A 20,520-nucleotide genomic window follows, 5' to 3' on the forward strand; every position below is an offset into this window, starting at 1 on the left:
ATCAGTGCCGAAGGGCTGGGGGCAGCCGGGCTCCGGCTGGGGACGTGACTTGGGGGGGGGGGAGGGGGAATGCAAACAAGCCGCCTGCATGCAGCACAAGTGAGTCTCATACACAGGGGCACGAACGAGTCCCGTACGTGGGGTTGCAGAAGAGCTCAGGGCATGGAGCTGCAGCGGAACCTCGTGCCTGGGGAAGCGCATGAGCCTCGTATGCGGGGATGCGAATGAGCCCCAGGCAGGCAGACAAAAGTGAGCCTGGTGCACAGTGCTGCCAGCGAGCCTGGTGCACAGGGCTGCCAGCGAGCCCAGTGCGTGAGGCTGCCAGTGAGCCCGGTGCAGGGGGCTGCCAGCGAGCCCGGTGCAGGGGGCTGCCAGCGAGCCTGGTGCAGGGGGCTGCCAGCGAGCCCGGTGCAGGGGGCTGCCAGCGAGCCTGGTGCACAGGGCTGCCAGCGAGCCCAGTGCGTGAGGCTGCCAGCGAGCCTGGTGCAGGGGGCTGCCAGCGAGCCCAGTGCGTGAGGCTGCCAGTGAGCCTGGTGCACAGGGCTGCCAGCGAGCCTGGGAGCCCAGGAGGTGATCGGGGCCATCGAGGCAGTTGATGGCAGAGCAGGGAGCTCTGCTCCAGTTCCCCCCCCCCAGACCAATCAGCCCAGTTCCCCCTGCCTCACACAAATCTTCCCCAGCCCTGCTAGTGCTGGGATGAGGAGACAGCTCCTGCAACCTGCGCATCCCCAGCTGCAGGGTTGGGGGCTCGGTGCTGGGACTTTGACACATGGTGATGTGCGTTTCCCAAACCCCACTCGCTGTACAGCCCTGCCCAGGATGCTCCTTGATCCTGGCTCACTGTGCACCCCTGCCTGGGCTGCTCCCTGTTCCCGGCTTGCCGTGCACCCCTGCCCGGGATGCTCCCCGTTCCCAGCTTGTCATGCACAGGCTGAGTGTGGCCAGGTTGGGAGGTGCCTGCTTTGCAGGCCTGGGGGGGGGGGGGGGCCGTTTCCAGGCCCCGGCTCTTTGCACTCAGCGGTTTCTTCCTGGCAGTGAGCCGGTGCTCCGGCCCGGCCTCCTCCCACCCTCCCAGTTCCTGCATCTTGACAGGGCGCTGGGCTGGTGGGCATCCTGCCAGGGCTGGCCGCGACACCCTCCCGCATGCAGGGTCCCACGCGCGCCCGTGCTGCACCGCAGCCAATGGCCGAGGAGCGCCTGCCCCTCGCGGCGTGGGGCTAGTGGCCCCCTGCCCCACTCCCCAGCCCCTTTTCCCCACTGGCCCTCGCCTGCGAGTCGCTGGACGGGACTGGGGCACAGCGGAGAGCGGAGCGCGGCTTGGACGGAGGTAAGGATCCTGCCGCTGGGGGCTGCGGGCATGGCCCCCCCCACGCCAGGCCTGCTTCCCGCGGAACGACGGGTTCGGGGCCAGACCCTCGCGAGGAGGGCGGCACTGGGGACTGGTGGATGGGGCCCCGAGCATCAGGCTGCATTGCGAAGTGCAAAGGCAGGCGCCCGGTGGTGCTGGGGCCGGGGTGCCCCCATGCCCCAGGCATGCAGTAGGGTTGCAAAGCGCAAAGGCCCACGCCCGGTGGTGTTGGGGTGCCCCCATGCACCAGGTGGGACTGCAAAGTGCAAAAGCAGATGCCCACACCTGGGGTGACGGCGGGCCTGGGGCGAGGGTTTGCAGGACCTGCCCTGGCCTCTGCCTGCTCTGCTGCAGCCAGGCCCCGCTCCCAGAGCTTTGCTCTGCTGGGTCGGTCCCACGCTCAGCGCTCAGCCCATGCTGGGCAGGTTCGGTGCTTTTGCCGGCTGTCAGAAATCAAAATCTTTTACCAGCTCCATAAATAACCTGGGATCTGGCTTGGGCACAGCTCAAACCAGCAGTTCCCCAGGGAAATTGAGCCCCATGGGACTGGCATCTCTGCTCGACTGGAAACACCTTGGGGTCCTCCAGCATCGCATCCATGGTGGACCCGAGGGTGCTGGGACGATGGCGACAGAGGGGTCCCAGGTGGCTCCGTCCCAACCCCATGTGGCTTGTGGCCCCCAAGTAGGTGCCCAGGCACGGTGGGAATCCCCTTGTCCCCCCACTTCCCCGCTGGGGCCGCAGCAGCCGGCCTCACTTCTCTTCTGCCCTGGCCCATCACCGTGGCCTCAGGCCACGTGGCAAAACCACCCTTGTCCTCCAGTGCCTGGCTGTGGCCTCCCTCTGGGCACGCTGCAGGGAGCTTTGGGCCTTTCCCAGGAAAATTCCGGGTGACGTTTTAATTTGCACTGAAATAGCCAGGCTTTTTTGCAAATAATGAAAAAAAAAAGAAAAAGAAAAAAAGAAAAAAAAAAAAAGAAAGAAAGAAAGTTGGAGCTTGGGATGAATTTTTTCCAGTGTGCCTGGAGAAAAACAGCTGATTGGAGGCAAATGGGGAGATTTCCAAGAGAATCAGGACTTTTAGCTCTCATTCCCTCGCAGGGGCCCCGCGGGGACGTACATCCCCCCGGCATCCAGGGCCGCTCCGTGCGCCCCGGAGAGGGGCTGCGACCCCCCGTCCCCAGAGCCGCCCCCGGCCGGCCGCTCTTGTGCTGAGTCTCCGAAATGCTCCGCATTCCCCGGCCCCTGTCGCGGCGGGGGGGGACGCGGGGAGCCGGACAAGGTCCCCTTGTGCCGCCGCGCGTGGGAGGCGCCGCCGGAGCCCGGGGGGGGGGGGGACGGGACGCGGGCCGGGGGCGACCCGCGCGGGGCCGGGGGCTCGGCGCTGGGGAATGGCAGCAATGCCGGCGCAGGGCGTTCGCCCCCCCCGGCTCGGGAATGCCAGATATGAGCCGCTGACCTTTGCGGCACGGGCCCGCTCGCCCGGCGTGGGAAGGAAACGCGGCCGCGCCGGAGCGGAGAGCGCGGCCGCGCCGTCCCCTCCCGGCGGGGCAGGGCCGGGCGCCGGGGCCCGGACGCCGGGGCCCCCTCCTCCTCGGAGGCGAGGCGAGGCGGGAGCGGGGAAGCCTCTGGCCCGGGAGGAACGCGTCCCCCGCCGCGCTCCCGAGCCGCTCCCGGCAGGAAGAACCTCCGAGGGTATTTCGGGCCCCGCCGGTTCCTGCTGGAGGGGCTTGGGGGACGCGGGGGGGGCGGGGGGCGCGTTTGGGTCCGGCCCGCCGAGCTCGGAGGAGGAGAGCGCCGCGGTGCCGGCTGCGGGGAGGTCGGGCACGGGGTCTCGGGGGGGGGCGTGCCCCCTGCGCCGCCCCCCCGGGGTCCGTGGGCGGCCGCGCTCGGAGCACCCGGCGCTCACGTCCCGCCCGCTCTCCCTCTGCGCAGCGGCGAGCAGGGACGCGGCCAAGGCATGGGCGCCCCGGCAGAGCCCCGTGAGTCCAGAGAGCCAGGCAGGACGGGGGTCTGCACCGGGGAGGGACCGGCAGCCAGGCGGGGTGGGGGGTCCGCACCGGGAGGGACCAGGGAGCTGAGCAGGACGGGGGTCCGCACCGGGGAGGGACCGGGAGCCAGGCGGGGCGGGGGGTCCTCACCGGGGAGGGACCAGGGAACCGAGCAGGACAGGGGTCTGCACCGGGGAGGGCCCGGGAGCCGGGCAGGACAGGGTCTGCACCGGGGAGGGAGCCAGGAGCTGGGCAGGATGGGGGTCCACACCGGGGAGGGACCCGGGCAGGACAGGGGTCTGCACCGGGGAGGGACCGGGAGCCGGGCAGGACGGGGGTCTGCACCGGGGAGGGTACCCTGCACCAGGGAGACCTCTCTGTCCCAGGCAGGATGGAGTCCATGCTCGGGGGGTCTCAGGGCACTGCTGAGCCCGGCATTGCCCCCCATCCTCTGCAGGAGACTGAGCTGAAGGTGCCGTCCTGGTCGGCCACCCGCGGAAGCCGGTGCCAGCGGCAGAGCTGTGAGCCGGGGCCAGGGCCGGGGTCGGTCCCCAACGCTGGGCGTTCAGTCACCTGCGCCGTCGCCTCCTCCCATTGCGGGTGCCGGAGAGGCTGCTCCATGCGGAGCTGAAACGGCCAAGGGCAGGCGCAAGGCGGTCGAGCCGGGACCCGCAGCCGGGCGCAGGATGGAGCCCGCTCGCGCCAGTGTGGCCGAGGTGAGGGCTGCGCCGTGGCATGCTCAGCGTGGGGCCGGTCCCACGCCAGGCCGGTCCCACGGCACGCTCTGCCCCGCAGGAGCACGTCGCCGCGCCGGAGCTGGTGGAGATCGTGGTGGAGACAGCGGCCGAGGCCGGGGTGACGGGCATCAGCCTGGCCGGCGGCGGGAAGGAGGGCATCTACGTCTCCAACGTGCAGCGCGACTCCAGCGCCGCCAAGGCCCTGCGCCTCCGCGAAGGTGGGAGCGCGGGGATGGCGCGGGGGGCCTGGGGGGATGCGATGGGCCCCGATGGCAATGCTGAAAGTCTTTGCAGGCCTCCAAAGTCGTTGCAAGCTCTGCAGGGCCCCAAGGTCGTTGCAAGCTCCCGCTGGCTGCAGCGTCCATGCGGGTCTCCCCAGCGCACAGGGACCCAGCCCTGGGGGCTCTCGGCTCTCTCCCGGTGCCTCCCTGAAGGCTGGTGCCCCATGGCCTCCCCTCACTGCCGCGTCCCCGCAGGCGACCAGCTCCTCAGCGCCAGGGTCTTCTTCGAGAACGTCCGCTACGAGGACGCCGTGCGGCTGCTGCAGTGCGCCGAGGCCTGCAAGGTCTCCTTCTGCCTCAAGCGCACCGTGCCCAGCACCGACGCCGCCGTCCAGCCCGGGGCAGCCGGCTCCGAGGCCAAGGGGCCCAAGGCGAAGGTGGCCAGGCTGGTAGGCGCCTGCGACCCACTCAGCCCTCGGGCGGGGGGGCCCTCGGTCTCTGCTGGGTTTATTTCCACCCGAGCTGCTTTCTCAGTGATTCATCACAAAGATGCGCCCGGTGCCATCCCCGGCGGGGTCCTGTCCCTGTGCCAGCGGTGCCGGGCCGGGACGTGGGGAGCTCGCAGGTTCGCCCTAGGCAGGGGTTGAGGTGCAGTGCCGGGAATGCGGCTGCCGTGAGCGGTGCCCTGGCACCAGGCGGCCTCCGGCTGCCCACGGCTCTGCGGTGCACGAAGGTTGCAGCAGGGAGGGGGATGCATGCCAAGGGGAGGGGGTTGCACGTGGGGAGGGCGTTGCACGCGGGGGGGAGGAGGTTGCACATGGGGAGGGAGGTTGCAGGCAGTGGGGAGGTTGCATGCAGGGGGGAGGTTGCACACAGCTCACTGGTGCATGCAGAGAGGAGGTTGCATGCGGGACAGGGGTTGCGTGACACACGTGTCTCTCCTTCCCACCAGCACATCAAGAGCCTGACGCCTTTGAAGAAGAAGAAGAAGGTGGCGAAAGCCCTGGCAGCAGTGGCAGTGCCGGGGGCGAAGCCGGACGCGGGGCCCGTGGACGTGGAGTTCTCCCTGCCCAAGCTCTCCAGGCTGGTGCGGGGCCGGAGCGCGGCGGCGGCTGCAGCCCCCCTGGCCCCCGTGGGGCCTCCAGCAGCGGCAGCGGAGGCCAAGCGGACGCGACTGGCCTTCTCCCGGCTCACGGTGAGGGAGGCGGTGGCCGGGAAAGCGGCGGCACTGGAGGTGGAGGAGCCGCGGGCGAAGCTGGAGGTGGCCCTGCCCCTGGGCGGCGTGGAGCCGGCGGCTCCCAAGCGGCCCCCAGCTTTCGGCAAAGAGGAGCCCGGCGCCGAGGGCGAGGCCAAGTTCAGGGCTCCCCGCGTGGAGCTGGACGTGCCGCTGCCCGGCCTCGGGGCGCCGGCGCTGCTCCCGGCCATGGACGTGGCGGTGCCCAAGGTGGACGTGGGGCTGAGCCTGCCCGGCGCGGCGCCCCCAGCCGCGCCGGCGCCGCCAGAGCCGGGACCGCGGGCTCCAGCGCTGGAGATCGCGGTGCAGCCACTGGCCCTGGAGCTGCAGCTGCCCGTGGCACGGCGCGAGCCGGAGCCGGCGCCGGAGCCAGCTGCCCGGGAGGCTCCCAGCATCGCTGCCAAGGTGCCCAAAATCGCCCTGCCCAGGCTGGGGGGCAAAGCCGAGGAGGCGGCCGGCGGCCTCGCGGCGCCCGGGGCGGGCGCCGTGGCCGAGGAGAGCCCCAAGGCCAAGGGGCCCAAGGTGAAGCTGCCGAGCCTGGGGATCTCCCTGCCGGCGGCGCCGGCCAAGCTCCCGGCCGTGAAGGTGCCCTCCATCGACATCGCCGTGCCCAGCGCCACCGTGGAGCTGGCGCCCGCCGAGCCACCGCCGCCGCTGCCCCCGGAGCCGGGGAAGTTCGGCATTCCCAAGCTGGACCTCAGCGTGCCGGGGGCGAAGGCGCTGGAGCTGCCCAAGGGAGCCTTGCCGAAGCCGGAGCTGGGCATCGCCGTGGAGCAGCCGCGGGTGGAGGTGAAGCTGCCGGTGGCTGGGGTGGCCGGCGAGAGCCCGGAGCCGGCCCCGGTCCGGTTGAGCTTCCCGGCGGTGCCGGTGCCGGCGCTGGAGATCGCGGTGCCGGCGGTGGACGTGGGCCTGGAGCTGCCGGCGGCACGGGAAGGGGAACAGGCGCCGCGGCCGGCGGCTGAGGGTCCGGCGGGTGCCGAGGGGCCGGGCTGGGGTGCCGTGGGGGCCAGGATCCCCAAGGTGGACATCGCCGTGGGGCGGGCGAAGCCGGCGGAGGCGGCACAGCCGGACGCTGCGGCCGCGCTCGAGACGGGGCTGCGGAGGCTCAGCCTGGAGCTGGAGGCGCCCGGCGCGGGTGGCCCCGGTGCCAAGCCCAAGCCCCCCAAGCTGGCCCTGCCCCGGCTGGGCGGCACGGGGCCGAAGGCGAGGAAGAGCGCGGAGGGGGAGGCGGCAGGTGCCGAGGGCGGCGCGAGGCTGCGGATGCCCAAGCTCTCCCTGCCGCGGCTCGGCAGCCGGGACGCCGGGGGCGAGCCGGGGGGCGAGGGCCGGCCCGCCGCGGCCCCCGCCGCCAGAGCCAGGTTCAGGATGCCGACGTTCGGGGCGGCCAGGCGGGAGGCGGAGGAGCCCGGCACGGCGGCGCCGGAGCGGGACGGGGCTGCCCGCGGCTCGCCCGCTCCCGAGGCCGGGATGAAACTGCCGCAGGTGGAGCTGCCGGGGCTGGGGGCCGGCGGCGGGGACGCCCGGGCCCCCCGGCTGCCCTCCGGCAGCGTCGCCGTCCCCGTGGTGGAGCTGGGCATCGGCCCGCCGCGGACCGGCGCCGAGCGGCCGGCGGAGGATGCCGGCGCCGCCGCGAGCCGCCGCAAAATGCCCCGAGTGGAGCTGAGCCTGGAGGGGCCGCGGGAGCGGAGGGGCTCGGCGGAGCCGGCCGGCAGCCCCCGGCTGCGGGTGCCCCGGCTGGACGTCGCCCTGCCCAGAGCGCGGCTCTCGGACAGCGAGCTGCCGCTGACGGCGCCCGGCGGCTCCTTCCGGCTGCCCTCGCTGGGGCTGCCGGGGTTCCCCGCGGGGAAGGCGCCTGCGCCGGGCTGGGGCGGCGGCGCGAGGCTGCCGCGATTCGGCGGGTCCAGCCCCGACGTCCGGAGCGCCGCGGCCGCCGAGCTCGCCGGCGGCAGGGCGCCGTCGCTGCCCGCCGGCTTCGGCGCGCCGCCCCGCGTCTCCATCCCCGACGTGGGCTTCTCGGCCGAGGGGCGACCGGGACGCGGCGGCGAGCCGGGGCGGGAGGCCGGCGGCCCCGGGGCCGGGCCGAAGGAGCCGAAATTCCGGCTGCCGGTGGCCGAGGGGAAGCGGCCGGCGCTGAAGGTGCCCGAGCTGGAGCTGGCGGCGCCCGGGGAGCGCTCGGGCGAGCCGGGTGCCGCCGGCGAGGAGCCGCCCGGGGCTGAAGCCGAGGCCGGGAAGCGGCGCCGGGTGAAGCTGCCCCGCTTCGGCATCGTCCTGCCGCGGGGCAGCCCGGAGGGCGGCGAGGAGGCGAGGGTGAGGATGGCCGGCGTGAGGAAGGCCGTGCTGGAGCTGGTGCGGCCCAAGGGCAGGGGGGCCGAGGGCGCCGCGGGGCTGCTGCGGGGCGACGGCGGCAAGGGGAGGGCGGCCGAGCCGGGCTCGCGGCGCCTCTCCGAGCCCGGAGCCGGGCTCCGCGTCAACGGGGAGCCGGAGGCGGAGGGGGGCGGCGCGCGGCTGCGGCTGCCCCGGCTCGAGCTGGCGGCGCCCGCTCGCCCCGCGGCGCCGGACCCCGAGCTCAGCCTGCGCCTGGTGGCACCGGAGGAGCCGGAGGAGCCGGAGCCGCCCCGCTCCGGCACCCTGGCCGCCCTCCGGAGCCTCCGGGCCCCCCGGCTGGCGCTGGGGGGGCCGCGGCGCAGGGACGCGGAGGCCGTGGTGGCCTCCGCCGCCCGCACCGAGCTGGCCGGGCTGGAGAGGGCGCGCGGGGAGGCTGCCGTGGCCGCGGAGCCCCCGGCCGGGTTCAGGCTGCCCAAGCTGGCGCTGAGCCCCCAGCGGAGCCGCCCCGTGTCCGGCGCCGGTGGGCGGCTGCAGACCGCGGCCACGTAGGGGGGTGCGGAGGCTGCCGGGCTCGGCGCACGCGTGCCGCCGGCACGGTGGAGCGGGGCCTCGGGCTGCCTCGGGCGCGCTCTCCGCTGAGGATAATGTGAACAGACGATCGAGCTACACTTACGATTACGCCCTTCTGCCACACGCTGTCGGCACCCGCCGCTCGCCGCCGGCTCCACCGCGGCCGGGGGTCGTGGCCGTCCCCAAGGCGGGTCGGTGCTTGGTGCAAGTGTCTGGTTTCCTGTTGTTGCTTTAACCCATCTGAGTATCTAATTCCGCTTTTCTGCAGCCAGCCGCCAATTTTATTTGTTCCCCCTTGTTTTCTAAATGCCAGGAGCTGGCAGCTAACAGTCCTCCGTCATGCATCTGGCCCCAATGCAATCGCTCCCACGGCAGTGGGATGGTGCATGGATCCCTGCCGTGCTCTTCCAGCCCCAATGCAATCGCTCCCACCGCAGTGAGATGGTGCATGGATCCCTGCCGTGCTCTTCCAGCCCCAATGCAATCGCTCCCACCGCAGTGAGATGGTGCATGGATCCCTGCCGTGCTCTTCCAGCCCCAGCGCAATCGCTCCCACGGCAGTGGGATGGTGCACGGGTCCCTGCCGTGCTCTTCCAGCCCCAATGCAATCGCTCCCACCGCAGTGGGATGGTGCACAGGTCCCTGCCGTGCTCCTCCAGCCCCAGCGCAATCGCTCCCATCGCAGTGGGATGGTGCACGGGTCCCTGCCGTGCTCTTCCAGCCCCAATGCAATCGCTCCCACCGCAGTGGGATGGTGCACAGGTCCCTGCCGTGCTCTTCCAGCCCCAGTGCAATCGCTCCCACCGCAGTGGGATGGTGCACAGGTCCCTGCCGTGCTCTTCCAGCCCCAGTGCAATCGCTCCCACCGCAGTGGGATGGTGCACAGGTCCCTGCCGTGCTCTTCCAGCCCCAGCGCAATCGCTCCCATCGCAGTGGGATGGTGCACGGGTCCCTGCCGTGCTCTTCCAGCCCCAATGCAATCGCTCCCACCGCAGTGAGATGGTGCACAGGTCCCTGCCGTGCTCTTCCAGCCCCAATGCAATCGCTCCCACGGCAGTGGGATGGTGCACAGGTCCCTGCCGTGCTCTTCCAGCCCCAGTGCAATCGCTCCCATCGCAGTGGGATGGTGCACGGGTCCCTGCCGTGCTCTTCCAGCCCCAATGCAATCGCTCCCACCGCAGTGAGATGGTGCACAGGTCCCTGCCGTGCTCTTCCAGCCCCAGCGCAATCGCTCCCACGGCAGTGGGATGGTGCACGGGTCCCTGCCGTGCTCTTCCAGCCCCAATGCAATTGCTCCCACCGCAGTGGGATGGTGCACAGGTCCCTGCCGTGCTCTTCCAGCCCCAATGCAATTGCTCCCACGGCAGTGGGATGGTGCACGGGTCCCTGCCGTGCTCTTCCAGCCCCAGTGCAATCGCTCCCACCGCAGTGGGATGGTGCACGGGTCCCTGCTGCGCTCCTCCAGCCCCAATGCAATTGCTCCCACGGCAGTGGGATGGTGCACGGGTCCCTGCCGTGCTCTTCCAGCCCCAATGCAATCGCTCCCACCGCAGTGAGATGGTGCACAGGTCCCTGCCGTGCTCTTCCAGCCCCAGTGCAATCGCTCCCATCGCAGTGGGATGGTGCACAGGTCCCTGCCGTGCTCTTCCAGCCCCAGTGCAATCGCTCCCACCGCAGTGGGATGGTGCACGGGTCCCTGCTGCGCTCCTCCAGCCCCAATGCAATTGCTCCCACGGCAGTGGGATGGTGCACGGGTCCCTGCCGTGCTCTTCCAGCCCCAATGCAATTGCTCCCATGGCAGTGGGATGGTGCACAGGTCCCTGCCGTGCTCTTCCAGCCCCAATGCAATTGCTCCCACCGCAGTGGGATGGTGCACGGGTCCCTGCCGTGCTCTTCCAGCCCCAGCGCAATTGCTCCCACGGCAGTGGGATGGTGCACAGGTCCCTGCCGTGCTCCTCCAGCCCCAGTGCAATCGCTCCCACGGCAGTGAGATGGTGCATGGGTCCTCGCTGCCCTCCTCCTGCCCCAGTGCAATCGCTCCCACGGCAGTGAGATGGTGCATGGGTCCTCGCTGCCCTCCTCCTGCCCCAGTGCAATCGCTCCCACCGCAGTGAGATGGTGCATGGGTCCCTGCCGTGCTCTTCCAGCCCCAATGCAATCGCTCCCACCACAGTGGGATGGTGCATGGGTCCTCGCTGCCCTCCTCCTGCCCCAGCGCAATCACTCCCACTGCAATTTTGGAGGAAAAGCCTGGCCCAGGTGTGGGGTTTCCATGCACACCCAGATTTCATGCTCCCATTAACCCCAGGGATGTGGCTCTGGGGCTGTAACAGCTCATCCGTAACTCTCCCACGCTGAGAAAAAAGCTCAGAGCTGGTTGCTCTCCCCTTTTATTTTCCAGATAAAAGCCATTAATCTGGGTGTCTCCCAGCGGCTCGGATGCTGCCTGTGCCTTCGTCCCCAGCCCCTGCCCTGTTCTTTTTCCCGTTGGAATAAACATTAACCTGAGAACGGCCGCGGCCCCGGCGTGGTCTGTGGGTTGGGAGCGGGGGGCTGCAGAGGGAGGGGGTCTCTGGGGCTTTCTGCGCGCAGTGCTTCGTCCTGGTGCAGGATTTTTGTTTTCCTCCCGCGGGAGCGGGAATGCCAGGCTCCCACGAGTTTGTCCGGAGTGGTAGCTGGGAAAGCCGCTGGCGTGAGAGCAGCAAGCTTCCGGCACTGGAGCTGGGCGAGGGGTCGATGGCAGCCCTCAGATCCCAGTTTCCACCGGCCCGGAGACGGTGGCGGTGGCCGCACGATCCCGGCTCCCGGCTGCACTGCGCTTGCCCTTGCTCCTCTTCCAGCAGAGGCGTTTTAATCCGGCGATTTGCACCCGCCCGGGGCGAGCCGCCGCGCCGCGCACCCGGGCACCGCGTCCCCGGCGATGCCGGAACCGGCCACTGTTGGGTTGCCGGCCGGTTCTGGGGCGGTGGCGGTCCCGGTCCCAGCGCGCGGGGAGGCGCCAGCCCTTTGCCAGGAGCCAGGGCCGCCTCCGATCCCTGCACGGGCCGGACCGGGACGGAGGGAGCCGCTACCGCCGGCCATGGTCACGCTGGAGTCGGGCACCGAGTGCTACGACGTGGTCGACACTCTGGGGAAAGGCACCTTCGGGGAAGTGGCCAAGAGCTGGCGGAGGAGCACGGGGGAGATGGTGGCCATCAAGATCCTGAAGAATGATGGGCACCGGAGCCGGATCATCAAGAACGAGCTGAAGCTGCTGCAGGCGATGGGGGCGGTGGACGCGGAGGAGTCGCACATCGTCCGCTTCCTCGAGTCCTTCCACGACGGCACCAAGTGCTACCTGGTCTTCGAGCTCCTGGAGCAAAACCTCTTTGACTTCCAGAAGGAGAACAACTTCTCCCCGCTGCCCGTCAGGCACATCCGGACCATCACGGCGCAGGTGCTCAAGGCGCTGGCCAAGCTCAAGGAGCTCTCCATCATCCACGCCGACCTGAAGCCGGAGAACATCATGCTGGTGGACCACGTGCGGTACCCGTTCCGCGTGAAGGTCATCGACTTCGGCTCGGCCAGCATCTTCAGCGAGGTGCGCTACATCAAGGAGCCCTACATCCAGTCCCGCTTCTACCGGGCGCCCGAGATCCTGCTGGGGCTGCCCTTCTGCGAGAAGGTGGACGTCTGGTCGCTGGGGTGCGTCATGGCCGAGCTGCACCTGGGCTGGCCGCTCTACCCGGGCGGCAGCGAGTACGACCAGGTGCGCTACATCTGCGAGACGCAGGGGCTGCCGCGGGGCGGGCTGCTGCACGCCGCCCGCAAGGCGCACCGCTTCTTCCGCCGGGCGCCGCACCCGGACGCCGCCGGCCCCTGGCAGCTGAAATCGCTGGCCGAGCACCTGGCCGAGACGCGGGAGAAGCCCGTGGAGCGGCGCAAGTACGTCCTCACCTCCCTGGACCAGATGGAGACGGTGAGCGGCCACCGGATGATCTACCCGGACAGCGAGGCCCTGGCCGAGCGCTGTGACCTCCGCGCCATGGTGGAGCTCATCAAGCGCATGCTGACGTGGGACTCGCACGAGCGCATCGCGCCCGGCGCCGCCCTGAAGCACCCCTTCGTCTCCCTGCAGCAGCTCAAGGCGGGCTACGAGCCCACCCGCTACTACCAGCTCTGCCGGCAGGGCTTGCAGGCGTCCCGCAAGGACGCCGGCGCCACCGAGGCTTTCCCCAACGGGGAGGAAGGCGCCGGCGTCCTGCCGCCGCGGGAGGAGCCGGCGCGGCCCGGCGCGGCCGCCCGCTGCAGCGTGCAGCGCGCCATCGCCCAGATGGACGATCTCAGCCTGGCCGAGGCGGCGCCGGGCGAGGAGGGCCGGCGCGGCGCCGGGCAGCCGCCGGCCCCGGCGCCCATCCCCACGCACTACGGCAGCTGGCACAGGGCCGCCCGGCACCGCCGGCACCCGCGGCGCCCCAAGCCCGACCCCATCCTGGGCAACCTCATCGTGCTGGGGCCGCGGTCCCCGGGCGGCGGCTGGGAGCGCCAGGGGCAGCGGGGCGCCGCCGGCGGCACGGCGTTCGGCGGCACCAAGGAGCAGAGCTCGCCCGGCAGACCTCCGCCCTCGCCCCACGCCAAGGTACCGGGCGCTCGGCAGCGACGTGGCTTGCACCGGCCCCAGGTGCTCCGGGTCCCTTGGGTCTCTGCGTCCCCCAAGTGCTTTGGGCCATTGGTGCTCCAGCACATCAGGATGCTCTGCATCCCCACGTGCTCTGGGTCCCTGGTGCTCCAAGTCCCCTGGGGGCTCCAGGTCCCCCATGTGCTCCAGGTCCCTGGGTGCTCCAAGTCCCCAGGGTGCTCCAAGTCCCCCACATGCTTTGGGTCCCTGAGTGCTCCAGATCCCTGGGTGCTCGCATGTCCCCCATGTGCTCCAGGTCCCCGGGTGCTCTTGGTGCCCAGGTGCTTTGGGTTGCTGGTGCTCTGGGTCATCGACGCTCACCGCACCCCGCTTTTCTCGCCCGCAGAGAGCTCTGGCCGAGTGGCACGTGCCCGAGCCCCAGCGGCCCGTCGCCGGCGCGTGGCTGGCCTCCGAGGACTGGCTGCGGGAGCGGGGCTCGGAGCGCCCCGCCGGGCACGGCGGGCTGCACCACGCGCAGAGCCGGCACCCGCGCTACCTGCAGCACGTGGCCGGCCACCGCTGAGCCGCCGCGGGGACCCCTCCGGCAAGCGCCCTGGGAGCCGAGCAATTAGAGCCTGCACCAGCCTCCGTGCTTGAAAGACCTTCCTCTTCCTCGCCCGCATGCAACCCCCTCTCCCCTGTCGCTCGGTGGCCCCCGAGCTGGGCTCCGGGGTCACCCAGGCAGGCAAACCCGCTCCGCGTTGGCGGGGGGCAGCGCGGCCGCGGGCACGTAGACAAGGCGTGCCGGCTGCTCCGGGCACCGGCTTTTTCCAGCGCCCCCCAATAAACCGTTTGCCGATGGCCCAGCATGTCGTGTGCCTCCTTGCCAGGCGGGAACTGCGACCGCGGCGCGTCCTGCAGCACCCGGGCGCAGCCCTGAGCCCCGAGGGAGGGCTGGACGGGCGGCGCGGGCCCTCGGGGCGGTTCCCGGCGCCGGAGAGCGGCTCGGGGCGGCGTTCAGCGCGGGGCCGGGCGCTCTCCGGCGGGACGAGCCCGCGGCGGCGGTCGGCGCGCGCAGCCGGCGCGGGGCAGCGCGGCAGACCCGTGCAGCTTCCAACACCCGCCGTTTAATGTGATCTTGTGAACTAACAGCTACATATGCAAACGTCCAGAAAAACGGTTCTGCACCCACAAAGGATTTGAAGAGCGACATGTGGTGCTTTCCTGCACAGAACAGGGCAGCCGGACCCCGCGGGGCCGTGACCGGCACCTCCGCCCCGGTACCCCACTGCGAAGCTTTAACCGTCGCCCCGGCGGGTCCTTGCGAGTCTGTGCATCCACGCGCTGCTCCTAGATCCTGCAGACCTAGCGCTCGCTGAACGAACATAACGCATGGACCTGTGCTGGCGGGTGGCATCCAGCTGCAGAAACCCCTTGTGGCACGGGCGGATAGGTAAAGTCCGTCCCAGGACAGAGGGAACGATGCATCTGAGGGAGGAAAAGCAGCTCACGCCCTCTCGGCAGTGGGAAGGGATGCAGAGAGCCCCATGTCCTCGATGCCACCGGGACGCAGTGCCTCTGCGGCGCTGGTGGAGATCGAGGACAAGATGGGGGTGTCTGAGCCGTGGGGGGCCGGGCCCGATACCGGTTCTCCGTGGCCACGCCGGGGCACCGGCGCCTAGTGGAAGCTGCACATGCGCTGCCACTGCTCCACGTTGTCGATGTCTGTGCTGTACTGGGAGCTCCAGTCCCGCTCGAACACCGCCTGCAGCTGCCCCCGCACGGTGTCCGTCCCGCTGGCGCGGTCCTCGCTCTCGTTCACAACGAGGGCCGATCCCGCCGTCCGGACAAAGTAGTCCCCCGACCAGTTGGATGTCCCTGGGGAGAGAACCGGGGGAGAAGAGCCACCGGCAGCAGGTTTATTTAGGGGGACGGGACGCAGAGGTACCGGCAGCTGCACGGTACCGGTGGGGATCTCTATCACACGCATGCTGCATGCTGGGTGCTGCGTGCCGGCTGCAGGGTGCTGCATGCCGGTGCCGTACTCACCGATGTAGGCCACCTTCTCCGTGACCATGTACTTGTTGTGGTTCACCCGGGCGTAGGGGATCTTGGCCTGGGCTGCGCTTGCCGGCACCACGAAGAGTCTCTGCAGGATGGAAAGAGACCATCAGCCGTGGGGAACAAGCCGCCCAGGGGGAGCAGAGGGGCCAGGCCGGCTCCTGCCCTGCCGCAGAGGCCGCCGGCTCGGTCGCGCCTCGGCAGAGCACCGGGCGAGGTGGCCGTGCCGTCCCAGCCCCGCGGGCGCCCGCGGCGCGGTACCCACCACCTCCATGCTGTAGTGCGTCTTGTTGTCGGCGAGGGCGGCCAGGGACTTCAGGAAGGGGAACATCGCCGCCTTGCTGTGCCGCCAGCAGCCCACCAGCAGCCGGACCTGCACTTTGCGCTCGTAGACCGCTTTGCGGAGGTGGTTATCGATCACCGGCCAAAACCTGGGGAGAGAAACCACGCTGCCTCACCCGCTAGGCCACCGTTACCTCCAGGGTGCTGGGAAGCGGCTGGTTGGAGGGGACTGCACAGCTGCTAAAACAGCACTTCTGCCTGCCAGGTTTGGAAGAGTCGCCCGGCTCTGGAGCGCGGGGCGCAGCAGGGGCCGAGCCCGCTCGCAGGGCTGCTGCGGGGCTCCCAGGAGCACCGACCCGCGGGCACCGCGCTCAGCCCTGGCCTCGGCCCCGGCCCCGATGGCTGCTGCGGGCAGAGGGGTACGGTTTGCACCAGGATTAGGGCTAGGGTCAGAATTAGCACCAGGATTAGGGCTAGGGTCATGTTCAGGGTTAGGGTTAGGTTAAGGCTTAGGTTTAGGCTTAGCATCAGGGCTAGGGTTAGGGTCATGGTCAGGATTAGGTTCAGGGTTAGGGTTCGGGCTAGAGTCAGGGTTCGAGTTAGAGTTAGGGGTAGGGTTGGGTTGGAGCTAGGGGTAGAGTTAGTATCAGGATTAAGGCGAGGGTCTGGGTTAGAGTCAGGGTTCATGTTAGTGTTAGGGTCAGGATGAGGGTTAGGGTCACGCTCATGCTCGTGGCCAGGGTCCAGGTTAGCGTTAGGGTCAGGGTCATGGCTGGCTTTGGGCAGGCATCACGGCATGCCGAGGGGGCAGCCCATGCCAGGGCCGTGCCGGAGCCGTGCTGTGCACGGCCATACCTCTGGGGGTGCGAGAACTCCATGGTGGGCTGGTAGCTCATCACCGCGATGTGCACGAACTCCTTGGCGGCGTCGATGACGCTGAGGAGGGCATGGAGGTCCTCGGTCCGCCCCGGGGCGCAGAGGGCCGGCGGGGCGCTCTGCAGGACGGTGCAGAGGGTTACGCACCTCGCCAGGGCTCCGGCTCCGCAGCCAGTACCCGAATCCTCTGCAACACCGCAGAGCCAGCACACCGGGGCTTACCGAGAAGTAGACGCTGGCTCCTGTCTCGTTGAGCCTCAGTTCCAGCGGCGTCTCCATGTTGAAGGTGGTGGAGTAGTTGTCCGGCCACGGCACCGGGATGGAGGCGTTGGGAATACCCAGCGCCCAGTAGGCTTCGAACACCTTGCTCAGGTCCTGGGCCAGGCAGCTGCAGTTGTAGACGGCCACACCCAGCTCCTTCACCTGCGGCAAGCGGGACCGCGGCTCCGTCACGGCACCGGACAAGGAAGCTTCCCGCAACTGACCCTGTCTCCGCTATTGGGGGTGTTTCACCCTGTGGTGGGATCCGGCAGCAATCATGACTGTGGGGCTGTGCTGCCAAAGGAGGGTCCTGGCACCGCAGCAATTCCCTCCCCTCTCCAAGGCAGGCAAGGAGCAAAGGTGCTCCAGGGAGCAGGGCTGTTTTCCGCTTCCTGGACGCGTTCAGTGGCCACAGTCTGGCCCCGTAGCATCCTCCCCGAGCCGGGCTTCGGTGCGTTATATCGGTGCCCCTGCGCTCACCTGGGTCAGGGACCGCCAGTCCATGTTGGCGCTGCCGATGTAGAGGTGGGTGCTGTCGACGATCCAGAGCTTGGTGTGCAGCACGCCGCTGGTGAGCCGGTGCATGTCGACCGCCCGCACCGCAGCCCCTGCGGGGCCAGAGAACAGGCATCTCCCTCGCTGGCTGCATCCCCCCAGCTTTGGGGGTGCCTCCGGGTTTCCCCCTCGTGCTGGTGTCGAGCCGCCCCCCCTGCTGCTCACCGCTCTGCTCCAGCGCCTGCAGATCGTGCAGGGGCGACTTGGAGGAAGGGGTGTTGACTGCAACTCGTACAGAAACGCCACTCTTGGGTAACTCCAGCAGTTCTTCCAGGATTTGCTCACCCTGGTTGGAAAGTACAAAAAAAGAGGAAGTGGTTAAAAATCTCAGGGACATTCGAAAACAGGGCCTGCCGCCTGAGATGGGCATGCCCAAAGAGCCAGGCCGGCTGCAAGCCTTCGGCTTTGCTCACAGGCGTTCGCATGTGATACATCAATTGTATCAGAGGAGGCTGCACAGGTTGAGCTGGCGTCATGCAAATCGCCGCGCTGCTGGCGTGAACTCGGCTGGCTGAGCCCTGCCCTGCGGCCAGCTCCGGCCAGGAGGACGCTGTGAGGCGGCGCCGGTCTGTACCTGGGCGGCGGAGGGCTCCTGCGTGTGCGTGTCCTCGTTGGTCATGGTCCAGTAGAAGGCTGCGATATCCAGGCTCTGCTTGGCGCTCCCGATGAGGCTCATCCACGTGTCAAACGTGGATGGGTTCACGGGCCCGTCACCGCTGTATGTCATCCCCTCGGGGATGCTCTCGACGAGCACGATCCTGGTGAGGAAAGCACGGATGGCAGCTCACTGCAACAGCAGCTCAGGGCAGCGATAGCTTGATGCAGTGATAGCTCGTTGCAACGACACCTCAGTGCAACAGCAGCTCAATGCAATAATGCAACGACAGCTCGTTCCAACAGCAGCTCAATGCAAGCATGGCTCAGCGCAGGCAATGGCTCAATGCAAACGGCAGCTCAGTGCAAAGAGTTGCAGCCCTGTGCCTGAGCCGCACGCCGGGGCTTGTCTCTGGCAGGTGCAGCACAGCAGCGCGGGCTGGGACACGGAGGGCGTCGGGGAAGCGTGGAGGAGCCTGCGCTTGTCTTGCTCACCAGCACGGGTCTCTGCAGGAGCTGCCTACGGTGCGGACACTGCCTCTGCCTCCCGGAGGAGCCGAGCCCAACCACACACTGAAGAGGTGGATGAAGAGCAGGCAGGAGAGGATGGTGACGAGGATGCCAACCAGCAACACGCAGCGGGAATACTGGACAGACAGGTTTCAGCGTGCAGAGAAGAAAAAACTGCTTTTACTGGCTTTAAACTCACCTCCCACTGGCCGAGAGCCCCCTTGTTCTCGCACTGGGGGATCTGGTGGACGACAGCTCCGTGTTTGGCCGCTGCCGGCCCCCTGCACCCACCCTTTGCAGGGGGAAGCTCAATGAGAGGCTCCATGTGCCAGTGACAGAGGCCAAGGAGGAAGAGGAGGAGGAGGATGGCCCCGAATCCATCCGGCAGCAAATTCAGCCCCGGCTCAGGGCAACTGGTAGTTGCACAACTGCTCCCACAACCGGAGCATGCCCAGGACGAGCAGGGCCGCCGCGCAGCGCCGCGATTTCCCAGCTCGGCACCTCGGGGGGATTTACCTTCCGTGCCAACGCCGGCGGCTCCTCCAGCTTCTCCAGCGGTTCCAGCTGCGGAGGGGACAGAGCGGGTCGGGGGGTCTGAGCCAGCCTGGGGGATCCCCAACCCTGTTCCCAGCCGGGCTGCGGGTTTTGCCTGACGTTTGCAAATCCCGCAGACGCCAACAGCCCCGGCCAAAACTGCCGCCCGTTTCTTCCTGCAAGCGGCCGCGGGGTCTGTGCAGGGTGGGGGGCTACGGGGCGCCGCAGCCCGGCAGCGGACGGGCACGGAGAGGTGGGCCCGGCGCCTGCGTCGTACCTGCTCGTAGGCCACGTACGGCTTCATCGCTGGCGGAGATGGGAGGCGAGCCCCGGGCGCCAGCGCAGCACGCCTGGGACGAAAAGCGGACGCGGTCTGCGCCGCGGCCCCAGCGAGCGACGCGCATGGGCTTGCGACGCCCCGGTGCCGGCGCAGCCCCTTACCGGTCCCGCGGCATCGGCCTGGGCGGATCTTGCACGGCTTCTCGTTCGCCGGGGAGCGCGAGCCCGCGTTCAGCTCTCTCACGAGGAGCTCAGCCCGTCCGTCCGTCCGTCCATGGCTCCGGGAGCTGCAGCCTGGCTGGCGCCGTGCGCGCGACGCGTTGCACAAGGGCCTGACTCAGGGAACCGCCTCGCTCACGTGCCCCTGCCGAGTTTCACAGCTCCGGCAGCGCCGGGAGGGGAAGTTTTTCTGCAATAGTGATTGCAGCTTGCTGGGAAAACACCCGGACCGGCCTCCCGCTCCCCCCGCGCTCGGGCTCGGGGCGGCCAGGCCCGGCCCGGGCAGCGATACGGCGTCACACGCCGCTGCGGCGTCGCTCCCGCCGGGAGGCTGCCGGCTCCGGCGCCCCGGGAACCGGGGAGGAGGCTCCGCAGCCGCTTCTCCTCCCAGAGGTGGAGCCTGGTTTCTGGTGGTGCCCGCGGGTCCGGATGCTCGCGGTCCGGATGCGGGAGGGCCGCGCGGGCAGGATCCTCCTGGAGCCGGAGCCGGGGGAGGCTGGGGGGGGGGTCCCCGAAGTCCGACCCTTCCCCTTCCGCCCCCCTGTGCAGTGGGGCTGGGCGGGGGTCGGGGCTGGCGGGGGTAGGGCTGGGCTGGGGGTGCGGGGCCAGGGTGCTCTGCCCTCTGGGGCTGCCCCCCTCCCTGGCCGCGGCTCGGGCTGCACCCAGGGCCAGGGATGTGTTTAGGGCCAGGGTCACGTTTAGGACCATGATTAGGGTCAGGATTCTGTTTAGGATCACGTGCAGCGTCACGCTCAGGGCTGTGTTCAGGCCAGGGACGTGTTTAGGGCCAGGATCAGGTGCAGGGCCGCGCTCAGCACCGCGTTTAGGCTCAGCACCGCGTTTAGGGCCAGGATCAGGTGCAGGGCCACGCTCAGCACCGCGTTTAGGCTCAGCACCGCGTTTAGGGTCAGGATCAGGTGCAGGGCCGCGCTCAGCACCGCGTTTAGGGCCAGGATCAGGTGCAGGGCCACGCTCAGCACTGCGTTTAGGGCCAGGATCAGGTGCAGGGCCGCGCTCAGCACCGCGTTTAGGCTCAGCACCGCGTTTAGGGCCAGGATCAGGTGCAGGGCCACGCTCAGCACCGTGTTTAGGGCCAGGATCAGGTGCAGGGCCGCGCTCAGCACCGCGTTTAGGCTCAGCACCGTGTTTAGGGCCAGGATCAGGTGCAGGGCCGCGCTCAGCACCGCGTTTAGGCTCAGCACCGCGTTTAGGGCCAGGATCAGGCGCAGGGCCACGCTCAGCACCGCGTTTAGGGTCAGCTCCGTGTTTAGGGCCAGGATCAGGTGCAGGGCCACGCTCAGCACCGCGTTTAGGGTCAGCTCCGTG

At 69.5% G+C, this 20,520-nt stretch overlaps 3 protein-coding genes across 8 annotated transcripts; 2 read left to right on the forward strand and 1 right to left on the reverse strand.

Annotated features, from left to right (window-relative positions):
• Positions 1 to 1,108: 1,108 nt before the first annotated feature.
• On the forward strand, positions 1,109 to 10,937 carry PRX (periaxin). Of its 4 annotated transcripts, none has more exons than XM_062598270.1 (6): positions 1,109 to 1,327; positions 3,284 to 3,330; positions 3,797 to 4,055; positions 4,135 to 4,294; positions 4,553 to 4,746; positions 5,250 to 10,937. In XM_062598270.1, exons 3-6 carry the CDS (start codon positions 4,026 to 4,028, stop codon positions 8,403 to 8,405), a joined length of 3,540 nt encoding a protein of 1,179 aa, XP_062454254.1. In that variant the 5' UTR covers positions 1,109 to 1,327; positions 3,284 to 3,330; positions 3,797 to 4,025; the 3' UTR covers positions 8,406 to 10,937. The 4 variants fall into 4 exon arrangements, with proteins under 4 accessions (XP_062454254.1, XP_062454256.1, XP_062454253.1 ...); XM_062598269.1 differs by lacking the exon at positions 1,109 to 1,327 and adding an exon at positions 2,926 to 3,043; XM_062598272.1 differs by lacking the exon at positions 3,284 to 3,330.
• A 384-nt stretch (positions 10,938 to 11,321) lies between these two features.
• Positions 11,322 to 13,606, forward strand: HIPK4 (homeodomain interacting protein kinase 4). The gene is made up of 2 exons (XM_062598182.1): positions 11,322 to 13,044; positions 13,430 to 13,606. Exons 1-2 carry the CDS (start codon positions 11,347 to 11,349, stop codon positions 13,604 to 13,606), a joined length of 1,875 nt encoding a protein of 624 aa, XP_062454166.1. The 5' UTR covers positions 11,322 to 11,346.
• Positions 13,607 to 14,130: 524 nt separating this feature from the next.
• Positions 14,131 to 19,591, reverse strand: PLD3 (phospholipase D family member 3). Of its 3 annotated transcripts, XM_062598216.1 has the most exons (13): positions 19,138 to 19,591; positions 18,974 to 19,046; positions 18,679 to 18,726; positions 18,148 to 18,299; positions 17,633 to 17,816; positions 17,224 to 17,344; positions 16,984 to 17,111; positions 16,465 to 16,665; positions 16,222 to 16,361; positions 15,350 to 15,515; positions 15,073 to 15,172; positions 14,669 to 14,901; positions 14,131 to 14,511 (listed from the first exon to the last, which is right to left on the reverse strand). In XM_062598216.1, the coding sequence occupies exons 1-12, from the start codon at positions 19,149 to 19,151 to the stop codon at positions 14,702 to 14,704; spliced, it is 1,527 nt and encodes a 508-aa protein (XP_062454200.1). In that variant the 5' UTR covers positions 19,152 to 19,591; the 3' UTR covers positions 14,131 to 14,511; positions 14,669 to 14,701. The 3 variants fall into 3 exon arrangements, with proteins under 3 accessions (XP_062454200.1, XP_062454199.1, XP_062454201.1); XM_062598215.1 differs by having other exon boundaries at positions 14,131 to 14,901; positions 19,138 to 19,588; XM_062598217.1 differs by lacking the exons at positions 18,148 to 18,299; positions 18,679 to 18,726; positions 18,974 to 19,046; positions 19,138 to 19,591 and adding an exon at positions 18,362 to 18,644 and having other exon boundaries at positions 14,131 to 14,901.
• Between the last annotated feature and the right edge of the window lie 929 nt (positions 19,592 to 20,520).

The sequence above is a fragment of the Rhea pennata genome, chromosome 32 (assembly GCF_028389875.1).
Source record: "Rhea pennata isolate bPtePen1 chromosome 32, bPtePen1.pri, whole genome shotgun sequence".
NCBI classification, from domain to species: Eukaryota; Metazoa; Chordata; class Aves; order Rheiformes; family Rheidae; genus Rhea; species Rhea pennata.

Bases quoted from the DNA above. Each gene is read 5' to 3' on its own strand.
- PRX (XM_062598270.1), top strand. From the start codon at position 4,026: ATGGAGCCCGCTCGCGCCAGTGTGGCCGAG. The intron at 4,056-4,134 runs GTGAGGGCTGCG...TCTGCCCCGCAG, and splicing joins CTCGCGCCAGTGTGGCCGAG to GAGCACGTCGCCGCGCCGGA. The intron at 4,747-5,249 runs GTAGGCGCCTGC...CCTTCCCACCAG, and splicing joins AGGCGAAGGTGGCCAGGCTG to CACATCAAGAGCCTGACGCC.
- HIPK4 (XM_062598182.1), top strand. From the start codon at position 11,347: ATGCCGGAACCGGCCACTGTTGGGTTGCCGGCCGGTTCTGGGGCGGTG. The intron at 13,045-13,429 runs GTACCGGGCGCT...TCTCGCCCGCAG, and splicing joins CGCCCTCGCCCCACGCCAAG to AGAGCTCTGGCCGAGTGGCA.
- PLD3 (XM_062598216.1), bottom strand. The intron at 17,817-18,147 runs GTGAGCAAGACA...TTTCCTCACCAG, and splicing joins TCCTGCAGAGACCCGTGCTG to GATCGTGCTCGTCGAGAGCA. The intron at 16,362-16,464 runs GTAAGCCCCGGT...ACCGTCCTGCAG, and splicing joins GAGCCAGCGTCTACTTCTCG to AGCGCCCCGCCGGCCCTCTG.